The 26,219-nt window shown below is 38.4% G+C and overlaps 1 protein-coding gene across 1 annotated transcript; it reads right to left on the bottom strand.

Moving 5' to 3' along the window:
• Positions 1-1,973: 1,973 nt before the first annotated feature.
• Positions 1,974-24,552, bottom strand: LOC104319923 (desmoglein-4-like). The gene is made up of 16 exons (XM_069779230.1): positions 24,270-24,552; positions 17,456-17,491; positions 16,950-17,078; positions 16,099-16,254; positions 15,805-15,952; positions 14,737-14,900; positions 14,351-14,485; positions 13,607-13,792; positions 13,165-13,424; positions 12,109-12,251; positions 11,741-11,959; positions 10,040-10,588; positions 7,991-8,139; positions 7,459-7,519; positions 5,603-5,811; positions 1,974-4,132 (listed from the first exon to the last, which is right to left on the bottom strand). Exons 1-16 carry the CDS (start codon positions 24,315-24,317, stop codon positions 3,161-3,163), a joined length of 3,564 nt encoding a protein of 1,187 aa, XP_069635331.1. The 5' UTR covers positions 24,318-24,552; the 3' UTR covers positions 1,974-3,160.
• Between the last annotated feature and the right edge of the window lie 1,667 nt (positions 24,553-26,219).

Raw genomic sequence — 26,219 nt, 5'->3', positions numbered from 1 at the left:
CAAAATCAGGACAGAGTAAAAAGTATCGGAACCTGCAGTTCAAATTCAGACAGTGTTCCCAAGACAGAAATCTAATGAGATCCTCAGCTTGTGGCTCTGTTTTCTTCCATGGTGCTGTACTTTTCAGGATGCCAAGATCTCAATGAGCCTGTGTAAAACTGTAGGATCCTGCTCCACAAAACCCAAGTAAAAAAAACCAAAGCCATAGAGTTGGTGTTGCACACCGCTGACAATTTTATAATAAGAGTTTTTTGGCTTGAATGGTTTAGAGCAGGATTGATATCACTACTTGAAGTTGTCTTTCTTTCCTGAACACCATTCATGCTTCATTATTAAACAATATGTTTAAAGGTAGACAGCAAGCAGGCTTCTAAATTACAACTGAAGGAAAAGAAACAAAACTAATGTCTGCTAGTCAGGATTAAACCATATGCTATATTTTAATAATAAAGCTAGAAAAAGAATTTGCACAGAATTTTTAATGAACCAAGTATTTGTTCACATCTTCAGATACATTTTTCTTCCACAATTTGTAGTAACCTAAAAATAACCACATCTCACTAAGGAAATAATTTTAAGAAAGTTTGTAAAAATTACACAGCAATAGAAATTAATATTCAGAAATGCACTGGAAATGCACTGAGGGGTAATTTGATTGCTGTTTGATGTGAGAAAACAATATTAAAAAAAGCTAGAAATCTTTCAAGAAATTGTATTAAATAATAAGCTATTGATCCTTAAAAAGTTGGTAAAAGATAGCACTAGAAGTAGGCAACCAGTACGTAATCAAAACCTGTCCTTTGAAACAACATTTTTTCTGTATTAATTCTTCCCCTTTGTATTTCTAGACATGCAAGAGACCATAGTTAGTTCAGACACTCATACTTCACACAGCATTCCTGTTCAAGAGGGCCACAAAGGATTCAGCCTGTGCTCCTGAAGACTAGCTTTATTACTTTGAAGCACAATTAGGAAAAATATTTCTGATTTGCATAAGATGATTATGGAAATATTTACACAAGACTTCATTTTTTTACATTAAAAAATATCTCTCATGGGCTTTGGATATATTGCATAGGCTTACTAAATGTCCAGAGAGTCATACATATTTCAAATATTTGCTTTTTTATGTAAATAAGTGGTTAGCAAAATGAAAGGGAGCTTGTCAGCATTTTAGTGAATTTCAGCACAAATTCTCCAGATATAAAAGGATACAGCTTTATATATTAGTACGCATTTTCCTTCTTTAAAGAATGGTTCCAGAAATTATACATACAGTTGGTATATGACGTATAGGAGAGACTAATCCCACTGAAGTCAATGCAATTTTAGTGATAATTAAGACAATCAAGGCTACAGGATGAAGTAAAAATAGCAATACTTCAGATATGGGGAGAGCGTCTAGCACTCTCAGTTGCTTCAGAAAAGAACTTGAAGCCATGGAAGGGGCCCGTTCTTGAGGTAGCCTTGGATTTGGTCATGATTCCTAGGGATTACTGGTGTTAATGGCAGTGGCATTGACTCAGAGGGTGCTGCAGGTTGTCTTTGACAGCAGATCTAGTTGCATTTCTGAAAGCATCTTTTAAAAAGCCTTTTCCTGATATTGGACTCAGAAACTTGTCTTCCAGTTCTTCTGAGGTAAGTTAATCTGGACGCAACTGAAAGTTTCTTTCCCATTTTATACAGTGGGTGGTTCACAGACAACTCTTAAACTTTTCACTAACCTATGCATCAAAGCTGAAGAAGCAAAATTTTGGGGAAAACTACTGATCTGGTAGTCTAGCAAAAAAAGCTAGTCCTTCTGTATAACTGTATTGTATTTACATTGAAGCAATGTTGCGTACACTATGGTTACTATACATATGATACAGAAGTAAAATGAGATAGATACTATATTTCAGTATTTTGGTCCTTCGGATCATATTCTAAGCCATGTTAAGGTATTATTAGAATAACAGAGTCCAGTAGAGCTGTTTTTGTGGGAAAATAAAAGCCAGATTTAATTAAGATTATAGAATCATAAAGACTTTTTCAATTAACACATTCAAATAAACTTTCAAAACATCAATGCAAAATACATTGACATATGAAATAACAATTCTCCACGTTGCTTATTAGCAAATTTATATTGCTCCCAAGTTTTTTTCTTCTTTTCGTGAAGGACTTCAGCTACCAGTGCCAGTGATACAATACTTGCTATTGCCTCCCCACATCACAAAGCTTCTAAGACTTTATTTTCCTGTCAGTATTAGAAAAGAGAACTGACACAGTGTATTATAGCCCTCTTAATATAACCTGACATTGGAGATTTAAATGGTAGTCACAGGTTGGCACAAAAATCTGACTAAGAGGTCCTGGTTGTCACTGAAGTCCTTCTAGATTTAAGTAAAGCTGTAACGGTAATGGAGGAAAGATGAAGCCAACATCTTCCTGGGTGACAGTGTCAACGTGGCAGTGACAGCTGAGGCAAATTGGTGGTCACGCTCCTCGCCATGAGAGTAACAGCATGGCAGGCCGTGGCAGAGTGTTTCTTTTACTGAGAACTTCAGAAAGCAATGAAAATATATTGTGTTTATATGATTATTATTTATAACTATTGTTGGTGATGGGAGAAATGATTGAAAGTGCCTTTTTGTAGCGCGTCTTGAATTACATGCAAAGTAAAATGATGCATTTGAAAGTGCTTATTTAGTCTTGAGTTGACTAATTATTATTAACATTCTTTTCCTGTCTTGTCAGTGAGGGGTTATTAACCCAAATCTGCTTACTGTGGGAGAACACTCAGCAGTACAGTATTTTATCACTCTTTTATATGACATTAATTCATGCTGATACTGTATGCACACAAGGAACCCCTCTCACTGCTCCGCTCGGTAATCGGATCTCTCTCCAAAAACATTAGCACCTGTTTGTACGCTTGTAGTGCTAGGTGGAGAGAAAGAAATAAATTTAAAGCTAACCTCAACTTTCCCTTCACTGACAAAGTCCTGTGTTTGACCTTGAAACGGGGCACCCTTCGGAGATCCTCACACAAGCAGGAATCCCTGAAATTTTAGCGCTATTTCCTAGTTATAAATAATAACAATATTCTTGGTGGGTGGCAGCTAATGAGTGTCGGTGCAAATGGCGATTTCAGCGGGAAGGGGCGGCGGCAGAGGCCTTACTGACTGGAGTACTGCACGGTGCTGTACTTTGTCACTCTTCTCCGGGAGGTGCTGGGGGATGCTGTGCCCATCGCCTGGCCAAGGTGACAGTCGGCACCAAGCATCTGACCTGTGCTGCTCAGGCCCCCCAGATTTGCCCCCCCCAGGCTTGTCCCCCCCAGGCTGCTCATCCCAGACCCTGACACTACCCTCTCGGTCACCACCACATTGTGGGCATTCGATAACTCCGAGGGAATATTTATTAAGCTGCCTGGCATGCCGGAGGCAGGCCTGAACACCCTTTCTGTCACCACCACATTCGACCCATCTACCAAATCGGGAATGCTCAGAGAGGTTGGGAGCCGGGAGTTAGGCGCGATTACTCTTTCCGTAACGATAACGTTGGACCCATCTGTGAGATCGGGGATATCTAGCATGCCGCGCAAATCAGAGGCAGAGGCAGGACCGACAACCCTTTCTGTTACAACAACGTTGGATGCACGCAGAGGGTCAACGCAAAGAGAGGGGGAGCCGGAGGTGTAGGTCTCAGTCACCGTCATGTTGCCGTGGAGCAAAGGATCCGGCATCGGCCTTGGGGGCTGTATGGTTGACCCAGATGTGTAGGTGTTTTCCGTAACAACCGTTGTAGTGCCAACCGGGGGAGGCATAGGTGCACATCCGTTGACAATGATGGTGTTTCCAGGTGGCGGGAGGTTTAGATCACTTTCAGGGTTGGGAAAGGTGACGTTAACGGATGGCCAGGGTGGGTTGACATCAGGGAAGGGTTCGATCTCTTTGCCCAGGCAGATCTCTGCCAGGGTCTTAAATTTTGGTCCTAATGTATCCAAATACGTTTCGTCTATATCTTCTCCAATAAAGCTGCAGCAACCCACAGAGCCAACAGGAGTACCGACTCCTTCATGATCATATATTAATAGGCAGTCATTTGCCGGCCGACCTTCATCTTCATCTGCATACACAAATGCTTTCTGTAGTTTGCAAAAACAGGAAAAAAAAAGAAAAGAAGAACAGAGTGACTTTTCATCAGGTTTTTAACCATGAAGACTCAAACCATAGTAAGGTTTCCCTAACCACAGTAAGGCCCAGCTGACTTGAACAACAGGACATCAACAGGGTAAATTATATCGTCAACATTTTTGTAACCTTGAAATAAATTTATTCAAATGTTATTGATGTTTTATTCTTGTTTCTGCCAATATTTAGCATCTCAAATTTGGTCTGTCATCAGTGTGTCTGACTGTGGGGTGAAGGGAGAGAGCGAAAGGGATGGGGGAACAAATGTACTCTTTGGGCAGCAATATCCAAGCGAAGCGGTAGGAAGAGGAATGAAGCAGGATGGTGAGGGGAGCAGTGGAGGGGCCAGGACAGAAGGGATGGGACGGAGGGTTGGTCACAGCGGGGAAAGCTTGGTGAGCCCAGAGAGGAATCCGTTTTGAGCAGGATGGAGATCACTGATTTGGGATGGCATTGGGGATGGTGGGGTGGTCAGTCCAGAGGGATTGGGCAGGAAAGAGAATAATTTTAAGTCAGTGCGGGGTGAGGTTGGAGGAAACAGGGAAGGATGGAAGGGGAGGACGGGGAGGGAGAGGCAGGAGGTTTGGAGATGGAGACGGTCAGTAAGACGAGTCATCTGTGGAGGCCTATGGCTGGCAGGCAATTAATATGTAGTGCTCCCAGCAGGGAGATTGTGGTCTGGAAGAAGTTCGTGCTCAGGACTTCAGGACTGCTCTGTCCTCTCCTCCACTGAATCTTGTTTAGAGTTTGAAATAAAGCAATCTTTATATATTAATTGATATTTTGGTGACATATGCAATTATACTATTTATGCCTCACAGTTCATGCTAATTATGAAAATACATCCCATTAATCATGTAAACTCCATAGCAATTTTTTATCCCATATGTAAAGGCTAATTAATATGTTGCCAATTACAAAACTGCACATTTGTGTCACTTGCAGTTCCCAAGGCTGTTAGGGAACAGAAATGGCAATAAAAATAAAGAAGAATGTGAAACGGTGTTCACAGTTCTTTAGGGGTTAAAGTCACTTCATCAAACAAGCTGTACAGGTAGTATGTGTGAAAAATTTCACAAAGTTATTATCTATTTATACACTGAAAAAGGTGGCAAATATATAAATTTGGTGGTCACTTATGAAGCTGAAATAATTTAGTTGCTTGCTACCCATACCTGCAGTGTGTCTATCAGTTTTACAAAAAGGCTATTGAGCAAAAAAATCTCATACGCCAGCAGCTCAAAAGCAGTACTACTAGTGTCACAGTTTTTCCTACTAGTACAGTCAGCTTTGCTCTCACACCAGTCTTATATCATGGAAATTTCAATTTGAGTGGAGTTATTTTGGATTTCCACCATGTAACTTGGGGAGGAGAATCTAACAGTAGGCTCACAGATATAAGAAAAAGAAGATCAGGTAATTACCTCAGAGAAGTAGTTGTCTAGGAAGGCCATGTTGACCCCTCCTTCTCGATACTCTTTTATTGTTCCTCCAACTGACCCTTTTGCTTCCCCTGTTCCAGAAATTCCTCCAGCTGTTCCATAACCAGTACCGGTGCCATAGCCAACCCCTGTAGTTTCTTCAACACCAGAAGCTACTACTCCTCCTCCTCCATATGTGTTTGTATATATGTCTGAAAACAGAAAAATAAAAGTTATCCTCCCAGTGCTCTGTGAAAATTTACACAGAATTTGCTGATTGTTTTTACAAATAGTACAATGACACTACTGAGTTTCTAAAGGTATTTTAGACTAATTTGAGTCAGAGATCCATGCACAGGTGCCAAACATTGAAACTGCAATAAAAATTAAGCACATATTAGCAGACATCTAAGACCTTGATTTTATTCCTGAGGCTAGGCAGCATGTGCATATGTGCTTTAGGAAATCAATGATTTACTTGACTGGAGAGATTCCTTTGTCTGGTGTACATATATGCTGTCATTGGATTTGCATCAGAAAATCAGATAATACTTATGAACATTTATGCAAATACACAAATGTATATTTATGATCACATCAGGGTTAAAATTGTTTTGCCTTAAACTCTTTTCTAAAAGAAATAGCTTTGTAACTCCTTTCACATTTTCAAGTCCTTAAATTGTTAAGGGGGATTTGGAAGGACAACAATGGATCATAATAACCACCAGTGTTCATAATGCAGAATGAAAATGATGTTCACAATAAATTACAAAGTCATACTTACAGGATTTTATCTTCTCCAGATTTTTTTCATATATGATAACAAGGAATGAGTGGTCTTAAATATCAGCAAGTAATATAATAAACCAATTGTATATAGTAGTCTTGACTACATTAAGAAACACAGGCTGAATTTTATTGTTTTTTTTTTCATTTAACTTCATTAGCCTCGGTTTATAGAATTTGAACCAGGGGCTTTTGCCATAATGGCACTGAACAGTGAAAATAAAGTAAATCACATGTGTAAGTAAGTTCTAAACTTTTCAATTGTCATGGCAGCAGAAAGTCCCTGAGAATGAAGATTCTTAATTCACATTTAAGCCCCAAAATGTTCTTTTGATTTTACCTTAAGGGTGAGAACATTTTTGAATAATCAATAGTCATCAGGCAAATTATGTTGCAGAATGACATTTCTTCCTGTTAGAAGCTAGGGAAAAACGGATCTATGCCAGCATCCTTCTTTTTTTGTTGTGGAGTAAGGAATGGGGAAAAAGAGGAAGGAAGTGGCACTGCACAGCTTGACTTACTCTCTATGGCCATCGAATTCCTGGGGGAACCTTATCTCAGAAGCATAAACTTATTGTCCTATGTACCAGCTTTCTGTCTAGGCTAGTGCACAAATGGTCAGTAATTAACTGGCTACTTGACAGGTCCTATTCTCCCTTGTGGGAAGCAGAGCCTGGAAACTGGGAAAAACTGAACCTTTCACCACTGAGTTATGACAGAAATTTTCCTTATTCTGGCCTCAAGATTTAATTCTACTAAAACTGGTGTCTTGAAAAGACCCTCCATTCACTAGCTGGAATGATAAAGAAAAATTGCCTGAGATTTGAAAGCCTTGGCAGATATTTCAAAATAAATGTAGTTTGCAGAAATGAATCTGCTCAAAAGCTCAAACTTCAGATCCTTTATTCATACTGGAAGTCCTACTAGCATCACTTTGACTATCTGCAGATGTAAGATTGGAAGGGTTGGGTTATAGCTGCAAAACCAAAGTGCTCTGTGAATCAGAAGACATGAAATTCTGAAAGATAGCTTTATGGCAGTGCACATCATAGAAAATTTTAGAATCTGCTTACCAGACGGTTCACCAAAATCACCTCCTGCAGCTGTTGTTGGGGCAAGAATGTGTGAGACATCCTGGAAAACAACATTTTCATGCCTTCAATGATGACTTTGAAATTCCCATATGAAGATCAAGACTTTGTGAATCATGTTAAGGAGTTAGCAGTCTAAACTGTTAACAATAGCTATTAATTACCATCCCTACTAAAAAAAAAAAAAAAAAAAGAAAAAAAGAGACACTCCATTCAAGTTTTTTCATTGTCAACATAAAAGGTGATCAGTGGAGATGGTTTGTGTTACCTTGTCCTACTTTGCACTGAAAAAGCTTGCTAGTTATTGTTTCAGCTGAGGGAATAGTAACGCTGAGCTGTTGGGCCAAGCTAATTGAACACAAACCACACAAACTCCATCTACAAATGTTAATTAAGAGTCACCTTTCACATCTGCCTGGCAATTGTGGACAATGCCAGGCTTCTTTCTAGCCAAATGCAGTCTTTTCTGTAAATATGAGTTACTGTGGGTTTTAGAAACAAGGGATGTACTGACCCTGTCTTCAGGCTGTGCACCTTCTATTCCCCATGGGTGAATTGCCCCTTCTGTGCATTCAGGTACAGGTTCAAATCCAGCTCCAACTCCACCTGCAGCGCCAGGGCCACAGCCACAACAGTCGCTCATTGACATCAAAATTGGAATCACTTAACAGGAAAGAAACAGGAAACAGAGATTTAGGACATCTCTTCCTCACAGGAATAGCTGCTTTTCCCAGAGGGCAGGTGCTCAAGAACTTTTGAAAATATGTCTTCTAAAATGTTTCAAACCAGGCAGCCTGCAAGTCTGGCTTTCAGAATCATTAGCTGCTTTTGGAAATGTATGTATTTGGAATTTCAGAATAATTTGTACCTTTAGTTATAGCAGAGCAAAGTGGGGGTGGAGTAGGGCTGTTACTCCAAATTTATGCTTATACACCTGGGAACAGACTTTGATCTATCTCAGCTGAATGAATATAAGTTGCATACATATAAAAATTAAACAAACAGAACCAGTCTTACTATGTATAGCATTCAGTGGCATTCATTTTTGATAGATAAGCGTACATTTGTCTCCTTAGATATTGTAATTGAAAAGAATACTCATTAGTAATAATAGACATATGAGAATCAGCGGAGAGAGAGCCATCTGACTACAGCCATCTTTGGCTAAGGCTCCAGTTGCATTTTTCACATCACATATACATAATGCTTGATTTGAAAAAACAATAGAGACAAACCCCAAACCCCAGTTTTAAAAAATGATTACATAGAGAGAGTCAAGTTTCCCAGTGTGCTGTATTATGCTTAATTGTTTCAAGAATGCAGTGTTGGAAATTGCTGAATGCTTTAAATGCAAACATTGAAAACATTGCTCATTTTAGAAAGGCACTGCAATATTAATTCTGGCTGTCTTTAGGTCCTTAACCTATATGGTAAAATCAGTAACCTTGTATCACTGCAGAGGGAGTGGAGAGAGATATTTGCCTACACCAGACTAAGCAGAGCATCCAAAACTCTCAGTTTAAAATCAAAGTGAACTGAAGAGAAAAGGGGAAAGGGCTATGCAGTATACAAAGTGCTACCTCACACTGCATGACTAAGGACATATTTACTCCAGACTACCAACTAGAAGAGATTTCCAAAGGCAGAAAGACAGTCCGTCCTGTAACATTAACCACCTGGGAACTACAAACAAAACAGCCTTTTGCAGCTCAAAATTTTGTGTTTGCTGATTCCTACTAATCAAAGATCAAAACCCAAAACCACTGACCCCCCTCAAAACTCAGGATAAAAATGCATTTCTTCTGGTTTTGTAGTCAGTATTTCTGCATTGGGAAATTTTAGATTTTGATTGCTTCATGCGCAGGCCATGAAAGAAAGACGATCACATCTGATTGTGGTGGTCTGAGAAGTAAATTCTTGCATACAGTCTAACTTGAGACATTCTTATCCCTGAAACTCCTATTTCTTCAAAAATACTAGGATGTACGAAAAAGTGATCTGTTTTGATCCTGTTATCACAAATGCTACTTGTTTTTAATAGCTGTAATGTTTGGCAGCAATAACCAAATGTTCAAAATTTCAGATGATTATATTTGTTGTTGTACTACTGAAATCTGGCTTTGAGTTCAAAAGAAGCTGATTCTTTACATCTTTTCATACCCAACTCAGAGCTGATACTTGTCTGTTTCTTTTAGTAGTGTAATGGAATTAGGAATTGCAAAGTGTAAGTTGTAAGTGACAGGGACAGCTCTTGCCCCAAATTTTCTGAGTCTTCTACTAAACATTTTTACCCTGTCTGATGGTCTGAGAACTGGATAGCACCTTAGGAAAAAAACCCTAAGTCTTAGGAAGGAAATAGTCATTTCTGAATGACATATGTATATAAACATGTAGAATATAAAATATATAGAAATGCTTATAATTTAAAAGGCAATTTTTTCTCTGTTAGATGGCCCATGGAAGCCAGCAAGTTAACAACCACCCAGAAAAGTCACTTTATTTTAGAAGAATTTAAAAAAATACACTTTAAAAAACAAAATTGTTTTCTTAATTTTATACTTACGAACAAATATTAATCCACCAAGAAACATCAGGCCAATGGCAGCACCGCTAAGCGTGGTAGAAGATTGGGTATCTCTGCCGTAATTTCCATTTCCATTATAACTATCATCAGTGGCTGCAGTATATCCTTCATTACCATCAATGTATCCATCAGTGTAAACTGGCCAGTCTGTGTGGTCCTCAGTTTCTCTTCCTCCAGGTCCAAACTCGCCATTACCACCACCTTCTTGGTCTGTTCCTCCTCCACCTTCCGGGCCTCTTCCACCACCAGCACCACCACCACCAGCACCAGCACCACCACCAGCACCACCACCAGCACCAGCACCACCACCAGCACCACCACCAGCACCACCAGCACCAGCACCACCACCACCAATGATAATTATTTTTGTGGCCCCACTGGTGCAGTAATTACGACTATCACACTGACAAGCTTGCACAGGAATTATTTGTGGTTTAGGGCAGCGTCGGCCTTGGCTATCTCTTACGTTGATATAGATCCTATAAATGTAAAAGTCCAAGTTCTGACTCATTAGTTCTGCAGAGGAAGCTTTGGGGAAAAAAAAAAGAGAGGAAAAATATTTAGATTAAGTTATTGACTATAAATACTGTACAAATCTATAACTTTGTGAGTAATGTTCATAGAACAGGATGAAGACTAAGTGTTCCCATTCCAAGATCTTCAGTTACTTCTGCGTCTACAGTACTTATTCAAAGCTGAAACTTATGATATTCATCTATGCTAGTTTTTTCTTTTGAAAAACCTGAGCCAGGTCAGTCTAGTCATCACTTTTTAGCCTGAGAAATATAAAAGCAGCAAATGCACTTTTTTGTATCTACTGCTGCCTTTCCTGATTTTTATTAGCACAACGGTGAACATAAAAATTGCAAGTTTTATACAACTTTTTTTTCTCTCACAAGGAATTTACATGTATTTTTCATAAGTTTTTTCAGTAGTTTTAAAATATTTAAAGTTACACATTTGCATCTGTGTAGGACAAATAGGAGACACAAGAGTAGTTGTAATTGTGATATTTACCATTTAATATAGTCTTCTATGCATACAGTAAGTTATGTAAATTCTGTCATTTAGTAATGTATGAGATTTGATTAATTCATTAGTTTGTTATGTCCTGTTGGAGGAAACTGGAAGAGATCCACTGAGCACTGACTAAAAGGTTTTTCTTAGAAATACAAGTAAGTACAATTTGTACAATAAATTGCAAAAGCTGTAATCTTTATTTGCCATTTTCATATGCCTCTCATAGAAGTAAAGCTCTGCCAACTAATAACTTTATACTCTAATAAATAAATTTGAGAGTTTTGTCATATGCTTAGAATTTTTTAGATAAAATAGAAATAAAAAGGTATCAAATGACTCCTTTTGAATTACCTCCTTATGTTTAGACCAAGAGGTGCTTATCAGAGCTACACTTAAGTAAAGTAGTTTTGCTTAAAATATGATAACTAGATAAAACACATATAAAGATTCAGATTCTAGTTCTAATATGATTTATATATATATATATGCAAATCCAGAGCAACTTCTTAGATTCATATGAGCATAAAATCACATTTAAGTGAGATTAGAATAGATTCTAATAAGTGTTTTGTTAGTAATTAAAAAGTTATCCTAATCTGTTATCTTAGATAAGAGCTTATTACTATGGTTTATTCTGTTATAAAATGTAGGTTAATTTACCATTTATTGATCTGATAATCCATGTAGTTTGAGGTTCACCATGTATGCTGAATGTAAATGGAGAACCATATAGATCACCATCCATACCCTTTGCTGTGATAATCACTGATGGGGAATGCATACATACTTTCCTTAATTCAGTATTAATAGTTGGGCAATTGTCATTGATGTCTTGTATTGAAAGCACAATGGTGCCAGTAGCAGTATATCGAGGAGCGCCTGTAAAAAGAAGATATTTGTGGTCAGGAGGGAATACTGATACTATAAATAATGCAGTTCAGGTGGGAAAACTAGAAACAGGAAAAAACATTGAGAGTAATCTGGAACAAAGAGAGTTTTGTTTCAGAAAACTCAATCTCTTTTCTTACCTCTGGTGATAGCCAGAACCTCTGCTCTGTACCGCCCATTGGCTACATAGATTGATTCCCAGTCAATAGCTTTGTTCAGTGTAATTTCACCAGTGTTTTGATTGATTCTGAACCAGGCACCTGGATCACGTCCTATACTATATCTATATTTGGTGAAGTAAAAATACTCAGCATTATGTTATGAATATATGTATTACATATTCATTTTGCAAGTAATATTTGTCACTTTGGAATATTTTCCTTTAGGCTACACTAGGTTCTATTGCATTTCACCCTATTCAGGCAAAATTCCTGTAGACTTCAAAAGATATAGACCAGAAAAATAATTAGGAATAAAGTAAATGCATAGAAGTCCATTATATTTTGAAATTGGTATCATAGTCTAAAAGTAAAATCTTTCTGGACCCTGTAAACCTTTACTAGAACCCTTGTTGATATCAGTAGTTAAATCCACAGCTCTTCCTATAACATTCTGCTGTTGTATTTGCTAACATATTTCTCTGTTTTATGACAACTTTTCAAACCTTGGTAAATTGGGTGTATTTATTTCTACATACCTTAAAAAGCAAACTATGGTCCCATTAACTATCATTAATTTCAGCAGAAATAAATGCAAAATAATTTTTTTTTTTTTACTATAGAATGAGCTGGTAGTGACCTCTTCTATTCTGATTGTATAATATTGCCCATTATTGGGGTTTTCTGCTTGCTTTTTTAGAGATGCTAACAAATTCCTTATTTGTAGCAAACATTTCAAGAAAAAATAATCTTAGGTTGGGTGAGAAAAAAAATGTGTTCTGATTTATTTAAGTTACAGCCTGTCAGAAAAATGATATTTTCTTTGTCTTGTGCACAAGGCTAAGAAAAGCAGGTCAGGAAACAAAAGCAATCATAGCATAAAAATGGGCTGAAGATTATACTATTCTATCGCTATTATTCTATTGCTCATCTATTAACATTTTTTCAGTTCTTTTTTAAAGCACCCTTTAAAATACCTATTCCTCATCCCATTAAAAGAATTATTCAATCCAGGCAGTTAAGCAGAGCAGAGCTTACACAACATTTGATGCAATAGCTCCAGTGTCCTCATCGATGGCTGTGTATGTTCCCACAACATAATTTGCTCTTGTGCGTTCTGGTACAGAAAACACAACCGAAGATGGATGAAATCTTGGTGGTTCATCCACATTCTTTACTTCTATGGTAAGGGGTGTTCCAGACATTCGGTAGTCTTGTGCAACAGAGTGGTGGAAGGCAGCTACATTCCTGACACCAATTATCAGTGAGTGACTTTGAAGATGTTCATAATTCAGTTCCTAAAAGATAAACCACAGAGAACTAGGTAATAAATAAAAGTTCCATTAATTTTATTGAAATATTTTCTCTTCTAAATGGTTGAGTGACAGTGTTTTTACTGCTCATTTAATTTTGTTAACAATTAATTAAGACTATTTTAAGATGATTATTTCAACAGTTGAATCACAATATTTATCCATACCTTAATTACTCTAAGGATTCCTTGATTTGTAGCTCGATCTGTAACAATTTCAAACCAGTTATCTTCATTACCAGATATAAAGAAAAACTCTGCTAACCAATTGTCTGTAAACTCTTCGTCAGCATCCAGAGCTTGTATCCGTAGCAGTTCTGAACTGAGTGAATTTTCTGAAATACTTGCTGAAAACTGCAATGACAGATAAATATCTATTAGCAAACACTAAAATATATAATCTGAGGAAAACACAGCTGACTGCAGATATTCTTTTAAATGATGCCCTGCACGCAGTCCCTGCCAATTTAATAAAAATCATGTGTTCTGGCTAAATTGTGATCCTGGTTGCAGATCTGAAGAGCTGTATCACCTCAAGTGTTTGCAGAGGCAGTTTAGAGGAAATGGATTTGTGCTTTCTATATGAAAAGATCATACAAAGATTGGGTTAATCTACATAATCTGGCCATATTGCATGGGTCTGGACACCTGAATCACTGGATTTCTCTGAAGAGAGAAGTCAGTGTCAGGACTGACTTCTCTGAATGCAAAAATAATCTACGTGTATATTATCAGAATTGGTGTGGAAGCAACAGATTGGATTTTGAGCACACTTCAAGGAAACAACCCTGTTAATCCAGTGGAGCATTCAAATGTGAAAGTGCTCTACAGGTTAGTAAGGAGTCCGTTACCCACTAGGTTTTTGAAATGCGTTTTTAAACCGTGATGTTTCTTTTGGTATTTAAAACTTACAGAACTTTGAGCAAGAGTTGGGAAGTTGTCATTGACATCAATAACTTTAACGTTACAGCTACAAAGGGATGATATTCCATCTGCAGCTCCATCCCGGTCTGACGCCTTCACAACAAGAGTGTAGCTACTATGTTGCTGCCACAGAAAGAGAAATGAGTGTGTTAGAAGAGCCACCTGTACGTCTTAAATATTATAAATACTCAGGTCTTGCTACTATTTCCTAATGCAGGAATTTGCCTTAGACATTTTATTGTAACATACAGAAAAAACGCATTTCTTCCTTAATTTTTGTAAAAACTACAACCTTTCCTTACTTCCCCCCCCCGCCCCATAACACATATAAACCACAACATCATATTATTTAACTTTGGAAAAGGAAATACTACCTCTCTGTCAAGATAATTTGCAAGATGGAGTTCTCCAGTATATTTATTCATAATGAACATGGGTGGACCTGAAGGTTCCTGACTCTCTATCTTGAAGGCAATTTTAGAATTCAAGTGATTGGGTTCATCTGCATCTGATGCAATTATTTTCATCACCAGTGTGTCTAAGAATAAAAATAAAAATTAAAAAAAACAAATCAGAAAATTTGTTTTGTTCCTGCAAACAACTCATCAAGACAATGCTAAAACTTTGTGTATAAAAACGATAGAATGCTATCTATTCATTGACATTTACAAAGAAAAACAAAAGTTTAATTTTGTAGTACTGATTCTGACTGAATGTTAATGAATTCAAAATGCATTAAAAATCAAGGTCAGATGGAGTAATGCAGATTTTCACTGAACTTCTTAAAGTCACCAGAGGGACAATATAAAAACAGTAAGTACCGAGCTTGTAGATATTCATGTAAGAAATCGCCGCAGTTTTAAATGAGAATCTCTAGAAAGTAGAAAATGAGTGTTAGGTGCCATTGCCTCAGTGCTATTTGCATGTCTAATGTTGATTGCTCTACTTTTGGTAAAAAGAACAATTTTAGTGGTTTAAGTAAGCGTTTATTTAGTAATATTCTACTGCAACTGCAATCCTGAGACTACAAATACAAATATTTGAAATAGAAAAAATGGGAAAAACATATTTTATATACCCTCAAAGGAAATAAGTGTAGGTTTAATGTTTGGGTTTTCTTTAATGAGAAGGAATGAACTGATTTATTTTAAATTTTCACATCTGAAAGAGTTTGCATGATGGTATGGTTAGAAACTGCAACATTCAGCATTCATGGGTGGGAGGAAAGGGGGAAGGAAGCATCACTGCTTAATTTTAGGCAATGAGTTAGGGCCTTGGCTTGAATAGCACTTGCAGAAGAATCTGCCGCTCCTTCCTCTGCAGTAGCCCTGGCCAATATATGACATTGCCTAAGAAAAAGTAGAATGAGCACCCCAGGTTTATATTAACTATATTCTGGGAGCTTCACTAACTATACTATAATAGGTGTAACAGTTACTTACTGTCCATACTGTTTTCTTCAATAGATCCTGTAAATACAGTTTGTGCAAATACAGGAGGGTTATCATTTATATCCAGAACTCTGACTCGAAGTTCAAGAGGTGGTTCCAAATCTACACCCGTCACTGAGTGTTTAGCAAAGCAACGTATCTGGATAAAGAGATTTACTCGTTTTAAAACCAAAAGTGAAGGAAGCAAAGTAACAATCTGAAACTAATTAATTTGTCTCCTTCTGCTCTCCCTGCCCCACCCTGGATCCATCATTATAAAGGAAAAAGAAAAAGGGGAGTACTTACAACAAATACTGGGGTTACTTCCCTATCCACTATTGATGTTATATTAATTTCTCCTGTTCTTGCGTTAACAACAAATATTCCATAGGGGGCACGATCAATTCCAACTCCAGAGATGCTGTATGTGATTGGATGGTTTTCTTCACAATCTGATCGGATCTACAATAATAGAAAATAATAATTTATGCCAGTTTACTGAGGACACTTGCAGGGCTTTTTTCCCTATTATTAGTTCCTGTAAAAAATTCTATATAATTTCAGTTTCTCAACCACTTTTCACAAGGTTCCATTGACAGAACCAATGGAAGGCTCTTCTACAAACAGCCTAGAGATCCATCTCCCCTTAAGTGGTGGACAGGTTTTCTCTCTCTCTTAAATCTTCTGGCGGGGAAGTGAAGAGAGAAACTTCCAAGAGTATCACACTGTGGCTGGACCTCAGTAAGGGTATGGTCATAGTGAGAGGATAGGACGGCATCTTCTTGGCTTTGTTGTTCACATAAGTCATGCACCATCCTTGAACTTCCACTCAGGGGTTTCTCAGGGTGAGAGAGGAAAGAAAAATACTGCGATCTAGTACATAGGTGCTGCACACGAAGAGACTATGGTTGGAGCTGTTCAGGAAGCAGACTGAAGGCAGTGTTCTAGGAAGCCTTTGGTCACTCCTCAGCAGCCACATGGGTTCAACTTACAAGACTGTCTCAGCAGAGCTGGAAACATTGCATCATCTTGCTTTTATTCTACATTCCTTGCTTTGACTACTCTAAGCAAATATACTTCTAAATCTCCCTGCTTTTATCAGCCTGTCTAGAAAAACTTCCTTGTCTGTGAACACTTTTGTTTTTCTTTCTACTTACTTTGGCAATTGGATTCCTCTTAGAATTATCTTCTCCTTCTCTACAAGCTGCAGCAAATTTGATCCATTCACGTTTTTGTCTTCTGAAGGTTTTCCATCTTGCCATTCCATTTTCATCCCATTCTTTTACCTTTGACAGAGAGTTCCGGTATCATATCACCAGTAACCTCAATCCATTTTAAATTAATACAGACATTTAGAATTTCCGACAATAAGGAGAAAAGGGATTTTTATAGATCATGAGCTTTTTTATGTGTCTGCGAGTACCAAACTCTAAGACTGTACGTGTTTACTTTAAAGTTATTGCTCTGTATGAGATACTAATTCAGGTTCAGGAGAACTTCTCTTAAGAGGGTGAGCAGGTTATTACCTGCAACTGTTTAATATTTAAATATGTTTTCAATCTTCAAGTTCAGAAATGTCTTGGTTCAGTATTTTCCATTTCATTTTTGCATTGGTTACATTTCATTTGATCAGAAAGCCAGTTTCTAAAGAAATATATATTACCTCTACATGAAATCCTGTGCTGAAATCCAAGAGTACCTGCAAGAACAATAAGAAGATTGGCATCTAAAAATGCAGGGCAAAATGCAGTAAGCAAAACCCAGCTGCCATACATTGCTATGCTGCAGGACTGGAGCATTAATTTTTCTCAAGTCTATTGCAATAGCCTATCTAGGCAGTAGCTACAGGATTTCCATAAATGACTTTGTGCAATTCATTTTTTTCTATATCCATTGCTTGAATTCATTGACAGTTAACACCTTCACAATTAATTCTGTCTTACAGGGTAGAACTTTGAGTTTGAATGGATGTGCCATACCAAATTTCAAGTTATACCTACATCAAAATACAGCTTTCACACAGATTTTTAGGTTGTAACACCTCAGCTGAAGTGAGAAGTGGTTGCAAGAGTTGTTATTAAAAAGTATGTCTAGGAAACTAGAAAAGGAGGGTTTTTTTTAATTCTAAAGAACTTATTCTTTTTTTTTTCTTTTTTTTTTCTTTTTTTTTTTCTTATTTAGAAAGTCCACTGTAGACCTGGAGTACCTCACTATGTAGTTTAACCAAAAAGAATGAAACTGTTTTCTTGAAACTTCCCACTGAGGTTGAAGAGATTCAATTTAAGATGGAAAGCCAACTGCAGTCATCAGGCAGATTTCTCTGGAGTGCAGTGGGCTTTGATTTGAGGTCTAACTACGCAACCAAATTCCTGCGTATATAAAGGTGGCAGGATCAGATGCAATATGTAATTACTTTAAAATTAAAATAATGGAGAATCCTCAATTTCTTGATTAACACAATATAAAAGAAGGCAAAGTTTAATTAACCTTGTTCCTAAATGAGGTGTGAAAATGAAGTTCACTTGGTGAATGTCCCTCCTCAGAGCATCTCTAAAGTTTAGGACCTGCCTCTGCTCTCTTCGGATGACACAGCGTGAAGAATATGGCATTTGCAGGACTAGATGCTTGCTTCATTCATCATTGGGAGAAGCAAAATATCCAGGCGACTCAAAAAGTCTTGCAGTTTCTCTTTTCTCACCAAATGTCGTTAACAGCTGTAGTTATCAATTTTCCACTTTACTTATCATTTCCCAGTACCGTTCAATAGCTTTTTTTTTGTCTGACATTTTATCTGGTGGGTTTTATGTTAGTTATACTTGGATAAAATTTGTGACAATCTTTTTTTCTATGGGGCTTTACCTCATGGGACCTTCTTCACTTCAAATTTATTGCATTGTTCTGTCAAGGCTGGGAGATGGGCACAGACTTTTTTCCACTTACTTCATGTTAAAACAACCTCTTACATGCAACAGATTAATGAACAGCATCTTCGCCCTCCTTCCTCTCTCTTCCCCCTTTTCCCCATTTACATGCCATAAGAGGTCCACCACCTGTTATTTACAAAGTAATGTCTCCAGTGATCTGATCTTGCCCAGAACATTCCCTGAGACCTTGGCACATAATGGCTGCCCTAATCTGCTTCTGAATGAGGGAATTTAGACTGTAGACTTGCCCATTTGATGTACATATACCTTGAAATTTTGTCAGACTATCCATGGAGTAAGGATTTTTTTTCTTGTTTCTTTGAGCAAGCTATTGACATGAATGGTTAAGAAGAGTACTCTGCAGGAAAATCATTACAATATGTTCATATTGTGCTAAAAGCATCAATACATCTTTTAGCCTGAGTTTATGTCTTGGTGACTATTTAAAGCTTCAGCTGCAGAACGGGGTTCAAATGCATGTGCAGCCATTACTCATCTCAGAGAAGGGACAGCATCAGACTCCATTTAAACTGTGGGGGTTTTTCACCCCAGTGGGAACTCAGACCTGTCCTTTCATAATCCCCCTTGGAGCCTGGGGAAGCATGGGAGAGTAGAAGGCGCAGATTACACCCTCACGAGAGAGCCTGAGTGATGAAGTCCACCAGAAATAGTACTGATTCAACACCTCTTTATCAGCTGATCCCACCGGCAGAGCAGAGCCTCCTTTGGTGAGTACAGTGAAATCCTCTCCACCTTTGGGCTGAAATCCCTTCTGGCATGCAGCAATTGTCTTGACCCAGAAAAGTACGGGTATACACCTCCCAGTGCAATGTTAGTGAATCTTGTCTACTGTCTGCATCCTGTGGCTTATTCTGTTATTTAACAGTGAAACTAATATCTCACATCCAGCCGTATCACTCTCATACTCTGCAGACCTAACTGAAAAACTGTGTTAGGCATGTCTGAAATAAAAAATATGCCTGTAAAGAATTCTGTTCTTTAAGGACATGAATATTCATAAAACACTTGATTTCAGCCTATAGGGAGTTCTATTTTCAAGCGGTGAGGAACACACATTTTACACTGGAGTTTCTTCCTTTGTGTTTGATCACCAATAATGGGAATGTCAGGAATTTGTTCATCAGTAATGCTGGGAATTGTAAATTCAGGCCGCGTATTTCCACGCTTGTCCTATGCTAACTAAGGAAAAGCCCATTCTGCTACATGTTGCTAATAGAATATCTTGAAAGAAGTCCTGTGGGTTTTGAATCCAGAGTCCTTAGTACAGTTTGTGATATTATTTGAAAAGGCTGATCCAATGAACTTGATGTCTGCGTTGGGTATGTCTCTCTCAGTTACTGCCGTGTTATAGGAAGGAGGGCAGGCAGACACCAGACAAAGTTGCCTAGCTCACCAGCTAAACCTCAACAATTCTGGAGTGTCATCTAATCAACTTGATCCAGGGATGGAGGTTCATCTGCCTCCCCAACTAGTGTTTTCCAGTTCTCCACTATCACCAGCAGCTAGAAGGCTCCTCCCACCCCAGTTGTCTATTTCTAATATCTCTCTGCAATGCAACCCCTTTTTTTCTAGTGCTATTTTTCCAGCAGAGAGGTACCGCCTCCTAGCAGCTAACTCCAGCATACTTCTAGGTAATGAACAAATTTCCCCTTAATCTAGTATCCAAATACAGTAATTTCCATAGATTCAGTGATTAATGATGATTAAAGCAGTAAGAGCCACTGGAATGTGTGGGACGCATCCTGAGGACCTTGGGATAGGGAAGCTGATCAGAATGGTATCAAGATTTGCTGTCCTGTTAGTCTCTGAGAGACTGTGAAAAAAAGGAAACTCTGCAGAGAAGCTAGAGGCTTGTCGCACAAGCTGTTGGTTTCTGGTCTGGGTTGGAAGAGGTGCAGGCAGGAAACATGTTCATGGTGACTGTCATTTGCACAGTGGCCTGTCTGAAAGCTTGTCTTTTACTGTAATGATACAGAGCCTGAACCTTGTGTCCAAAATGACGCCTTAGAGTCACACTGGAGTTATTTTGGATTTATTCTGATGTAACTGGGAACAGAATTAGGCCCATAGGATGTGTACAGTTCTTTGCGCCTTCAAAGCAATTTACAAACACGAATTAACTAATCATTAATTGACTGCCAAGCAATATTATATGCAATTATGGAATCCTCCCTCTTCCACCTACTCAAATCTAAATGACTGAACATGCCTTTAACATCTTCCCAGCATTATTCATATTAGATCTGCTTCTCTCTCTTTGAAGTCCACAGCGGTATTGTTATTGGCCTGGATGGGAGGGGTGCTGAGAACTCACACATATTATGTTAGTCATCAGGGTGCCATGGTAGGTCTGGTTGTGTCAGCGTTTTGGGACTTTTACATCTTTCTTACTCAGCCAAAGCTCTGACTAGGAAAGGGTTGAAATAACGAACCCTTCCCTTTATTCATTCTGCCTCTCTTTAAAAAATGATAAATTGGTACATATGAAATAATGAGAAGCAGAGTTGAAACATAAGACAAACCCTCATATTTTAAAAAGAAGCTATTTGATCACTTTTAAATTGAACCACAAATGTGTTTTTGTCTATACTTTTCATTTTCATAGGTCACTAATGAATGTGCTTCTTCCAATTTACAGGGAAAGTTTTTCAGGATGGTTTTTCTGGCATTTTGTTTTCTGATTCTGCAGAAGTCAGGTGTTTCTATTGCTTCCTGTGTTAGCAGCTGACGTCAGTATTTTGTATTGCACCCAGGATGGAGAATCCATTGTTATTTCAGCAGAAGTATGACAATGCTCATGTCAGTCAGAAGAATATGTTCCAAAGTTTTATTTATTTTAAAATATGTTTATTCGAACAACTGACCACTTTGGGAAAGTTTCCACTGAGATTGTTTCTGTTCTGCTGAGTCGTACTGATATAATGAATTTCCGTACAGTAACTGAGCTTAACCATTAGAAAAAATGAACAGAAAAGTAATTTCAATACAGGTTGTATGCGATTATCATTCAAATTTTAGTTTTTCAAATTAGTCATCCTAAGTGTCCTCAATAAATCTCCTCAATAAAACCTGAATTCTAATATGGCTTAGAGTGCTCTCGCTGCAAATGCACATCTGCTTAGGGGCCATTTTTACTTAGGAATGTAAAACTACAGATTTAAGAACCTAATCTTAGGTGATAATTCATGGATGCGGAATTGCTTTAGTTTCTATTTCTACAACAAAATTCTTTGGCAGAAGAGCCTGCAGGTTCCTGGCTACATCCTGGCAGATGTTTCATATGCATATGCAAGGACAGGATTTGGCCCCTTAATATTTTTATGTGCAACCAAGTTATGAGTAGGAGGTGTAACCATAGCCTAACAACTGGGGGTGGCAGGAAAAAAGAACCATAGATAACACATGGGAAAATGTAGCCAGACAAAAGTGCATATGAGAGATGCGGTGAATTTACAATTATTAGCTGTCACATGATAGCTGGCAGGAGAAGAGTCATACCTGATCAAACAGGTTATTTCCATAAAACGTGTCTGTGCAAGTATCACAAACAGAACTCCCTTACTCATGAGAATAACGCCTTTGAAGTCACGTGAGCAAGGGCTGCAGAATCAGTCCCACCAACGGTGAAATGCATATAGAAAATTATTAGTTTCAGGGCTGGTAAGTTTTCTTTTCTTGAAAGTGTAGCAGTGTACTAAAATATGTATAACTCAACAGCAATTGTATTTGATACAACTTATTAACAATATACTAACCAGACACACCATTCAGGCAGGTGATTTTCATGAAAGATTAATCAAGCTGAAAACCAAGACTGTTTCTCAGAATACACTAAAATTGGATGCATAATTTATAATTTATTTAATCTCTACAGTTTGTGTGTCAGCTTTCTATAAAGTGGTGAAAGATGCTACTAAGCTGTATAGGCCACCATGAACCCTGCTGTGCAGAAGAATGCATAATAACAACAACTGTTTTCTCTGGGTAGTAAAAGTTCAAATATTTGATAGTCATCAAAACATAATGTCAGTTTTCACAATTGCTCCTTTTTCCTGACCCAACACATATCCTGCATCAGTCACAATTGTAACAATAATACACTGAAAGAATGAAAATGGCTCCAGAGTTGCCGAGAAAAGATAAAGCAGTAAAATCTCTTTTGAATGGACAGATCTTAGATACAGTACAGTCAACTTTTTTTTGAACTTTGACACATCAGGAGTATGCATCACCAGGTAACTGAGTAAAACAAATAGTCACTAATGCTACATGAAAATTCAGAGGTATTAGGGTGATATCCAACATGCCAATCTCAGAGACCACGGTGTTAACCGTGAGCGGTGTTAACCAAGCAGAAACTCATCCGAACTGTAACTTGCTTTTGTGAAGTTCTATCGTTGTTTTCTTGGCAGCTGCCCTGTGCTGGTTAGTTCTACTTTACTGACTGCAGAGCTATCACCTAAAATTAATGCATTATCTTTTCTAAGAAAGCCTTAAGATTTCATATTGTATAACAACAAACACTTTTTCCCCAACTACAGCATTTCTAGAGGGGTCAGTAATGACAGGTTAGCAAACATTTACACTTACTACTATATTGTGTAAAATGTAAAATTGTGTGAAAGCCACGGCAGGACATAACTGTAACAGAAATCCTACTCTTTTCAAACTTCAAGGCCATAAACCTCTATCTAATTTCAGAAGAGCAGCACAGACGAGTAAAAATAGTCCACACAAAAATCAGATTGCAGCAGTAGAAGGGCCTCCATAATTCTTTTAAGTCCTTTCTGGGTAATTTCCGTGCCTTGATGAACACATTGTACAACTATGCCACTTGACCGTAGCCACAACTTTCCTTCTACAGTGAGAAAAACAAACCGAAGGAACGACACTTTCATCATGCATTCACTTGCTCAGCACATGGCAGCTCAGACACTAATGCGCTACGAGACAGGAATTCTTTGTAATGTGAAATAATAGGCCAAGTCTTGATTTTTACTCAGCTAAGGTCTTCACTAAATTTCACGTTTTTCTCTTGAATATAGCCGTAGGATTTGGTCAGTTCCGAAGCGCTCTTGCTAATCAGTTTAGAAAAAGAGATTTGCTATTCATATTCCCTCAACTGATAAAAAAACCCAAAGACATAGAACCAAATGATATCCAGTCAAGTTCTTAGGATTTTTGTAATGATAAGACTTTTATTACTAACAGTGACTCCTTAAACAGTAGCCACAGACAACATTCACCTGAAAAGCCATGCATTAAACATAGAAAGTCACATATTGAACATCAACAGACTGCAGAAAGTCAAAATCGAAAGAAACATTTGTCAGCATTTAATGAAAAACTAAATTATTTGCATAGAATCTTCAGAAGGGCAGTTTAAAATAAGCACAGCTTTGTTTTTATGCTAAATTTCACAAGTTTTTCGGGGGGGTAGTTTACACTGTAAAATGTGATAATGGTCTGCTGAGGAACACTCAACGGGCATAATCACAGAGTTTACAAATACTGTTTTAAAATCTGACTTACCAATAAAAGGAACAAAAAAGCAGCCGTTCGGTGAGGGAGCCAATCCATGGCATCTGCCTTCCTGGATACAAGTCCAACTGAGTTACGGTTACAAGCCTGTTCCTTTTCCCCTCCCCCCCCCCACCTCTGGTGTCTATTTAAAAAGACACTCGGTAGATGTCCTTATACTCAGCCCTTCAAGGTGTCTCTGCCTCCCTCTGAGGGAAGCACTGAAGATGCTGTATAACAGAGTGTCTTTCCCCACCCCAAAATCCTGGGCTGGTCTCACCTGAAACGCTTGACAACATCATTATTGCTTGCAGGTAAAAGCTAAGAGACACACCTTAATTCTTATTGCACTGAAACCCTTTGTTGGATACGAAAGGGTACGTTTTAAAAACAGAAGGCAAGCTTCACTGAGAAGATACCGAGTGATTTATAAATTACTCACAACATAAGGAATCATTAAAATGGTAACTTATCATTGCTTTGAATGCAATTACCAGTTTTCCCCTTGCACCGAGTATAATGGAAGAGCTTAGTGAATATTACCATAAAGAATATGGACTTGAAGAAATTATTAGTTTGAATTAAAACATAAGTCCATTTGTTTACTTCCAGGTGCAAAGAAGTCAGTTCCGTGCACATTGTTCACAGAAGTGCAGCATTCGGAACAGAATGAGGTTGTCATTAAAGAGGTAACATATTAATTTGGGGAAAAAAATAGTGTTTTATTCATTAGGCCACAAGAATATCTGAAGCAGAGGAAGGAGACTTTCTGCTTTCACCATCTGCGAGCCGCCTCATGCCATACCTTTCCCTTCCTATGGGTTGTGCTCTCGCTGACACGGTGGAGAGGGAGATGTACAGATGTCCCACGCCAGAGAAACTGGAGAGCTGCTCAAATCGGGGGGGGGGGGGGGGGGAGAATGTGCTGCACAGCTCACTTCTGGCCTCGCTTGGGAGGGCATGAGCACCAAGATTTGAGGGACGGAGAAATCAAAGAGGGTTCCCCACTTTGCTCAGCGATAGGTCCCCCTGTTCTGCAGCAGAGACGTTTTAAGTCCCCCCTTTTGCATCCTTGGGACACGCAAACTGCCCCATAAATGGGCGAAAAAAAAGATCGAGTGGGCTTCTGCTCTGCCACTGAACCTGGGAGGAGGGAGCACGCTTCACCCCTGAAAGGGCAATACTACTGGTGTGCTCCTAAGCCTGCCAAGCCCACCACGGTGCTGGGCATCTCCCAGGACTGACCTCAAGCTGGGAAAAGAGGGCTCAGCACCTCTGGGGTTACTCAGCACCTCCCGGGACGAGGCCCCATGCTCCTGCTGGGTAAGCAGCTTCACAGCATGCTGTGCCTACACGCTGCTTAGCACGGGTGCTTTGCTGCCTTGCGGCTGGCTGAGGCTTCCAAAGCTGGTCGTGCGTGTCCCTGCTGTCACTCTGCTTTTGGTATTGAGCTCAACGCAGCCAGCAGTGAGCCTGTGGGCAGCCGGTGTTAAAGGGATCACATCTAGATTTTCCCTCTTCTGGGAAATCTCCAACAATCTGAAATTTGCTTTTGGATTAAGTAAAAATAAAAAGTTATTTGTTCTGCATATAAAGTATGCATATTCTTTTATGAACCAAAGTGTCTTATTTGAGAACTTTTGCTTAATCAGATATTCCAAAAGATGCCAATTTAAAAACATTTCTCCTAGATTTTTTCAAATGTTTGGTTTGGAGGGTTTATTTTTTTTATTTTGCAGAATTTTTAACATTATTTTTGTATGTTTTTTTAATGTTTCATACCATACTGATATCATTGTTATTGCAGTAACATGTGAAATATCCAAATTACTAATGTAATCGTCAGTGGTTGAAGTGGGCCAGTATTCTGGCATTTCAGAGTTAGTTCTATACTTCCTATGTAGGGGAAATACAGAATAGAATAAGGGCAAACACAGCTTCAGAATGAGTAGTTCTCAAACT

The sequence above is a fragment of the Haliaeetus albicilla genome, chromosome 3, assembly GCF_947461875.1.
Source record: "Haliaeetus albicilla chromosome 3, bHalAlb1.1, whole genome shotgun sequence".
Lineage (NCBI taxonomy): Eukaryota > Metazoa > Chordata > Aves > Accipitriformes > Accipitridae > Haliaeetus > Haliaeetus albicilla.
The sequence above is the reverse complement of the archived record's forward strand: the minus strand, read 5'-3'. Positions and strand labels throughout refer to the sequence as shown.

What these genes read in the sequence shown, in the direction of transcription:
- LOC104319923 (XM_069779230.1), bottom strand. Translation starts at nt 24,317, where the DNA reads ATGGATTGGCTCCCTCACCGAACGGCTGCTTTTTTGTTCCTTTTATTG. An exon ending in GCACAGGATTTCATGTAGAG is followed by an intron (nt 17,079 to 17,455) that starts GTAATATATATT and finishes TCTCTGTCAAAG; the next exon opens with GTAAAAGAATGGGATGAAAA. An exon ending in TAGACAACTACTTCTCTGAG is followed by an intron (nt 4,133 to 5,602) that starts GTAATTACCTGA and finishes TGCAAACTACAG; the next exon opens with AAAGCATTTGTGTATGCAGA.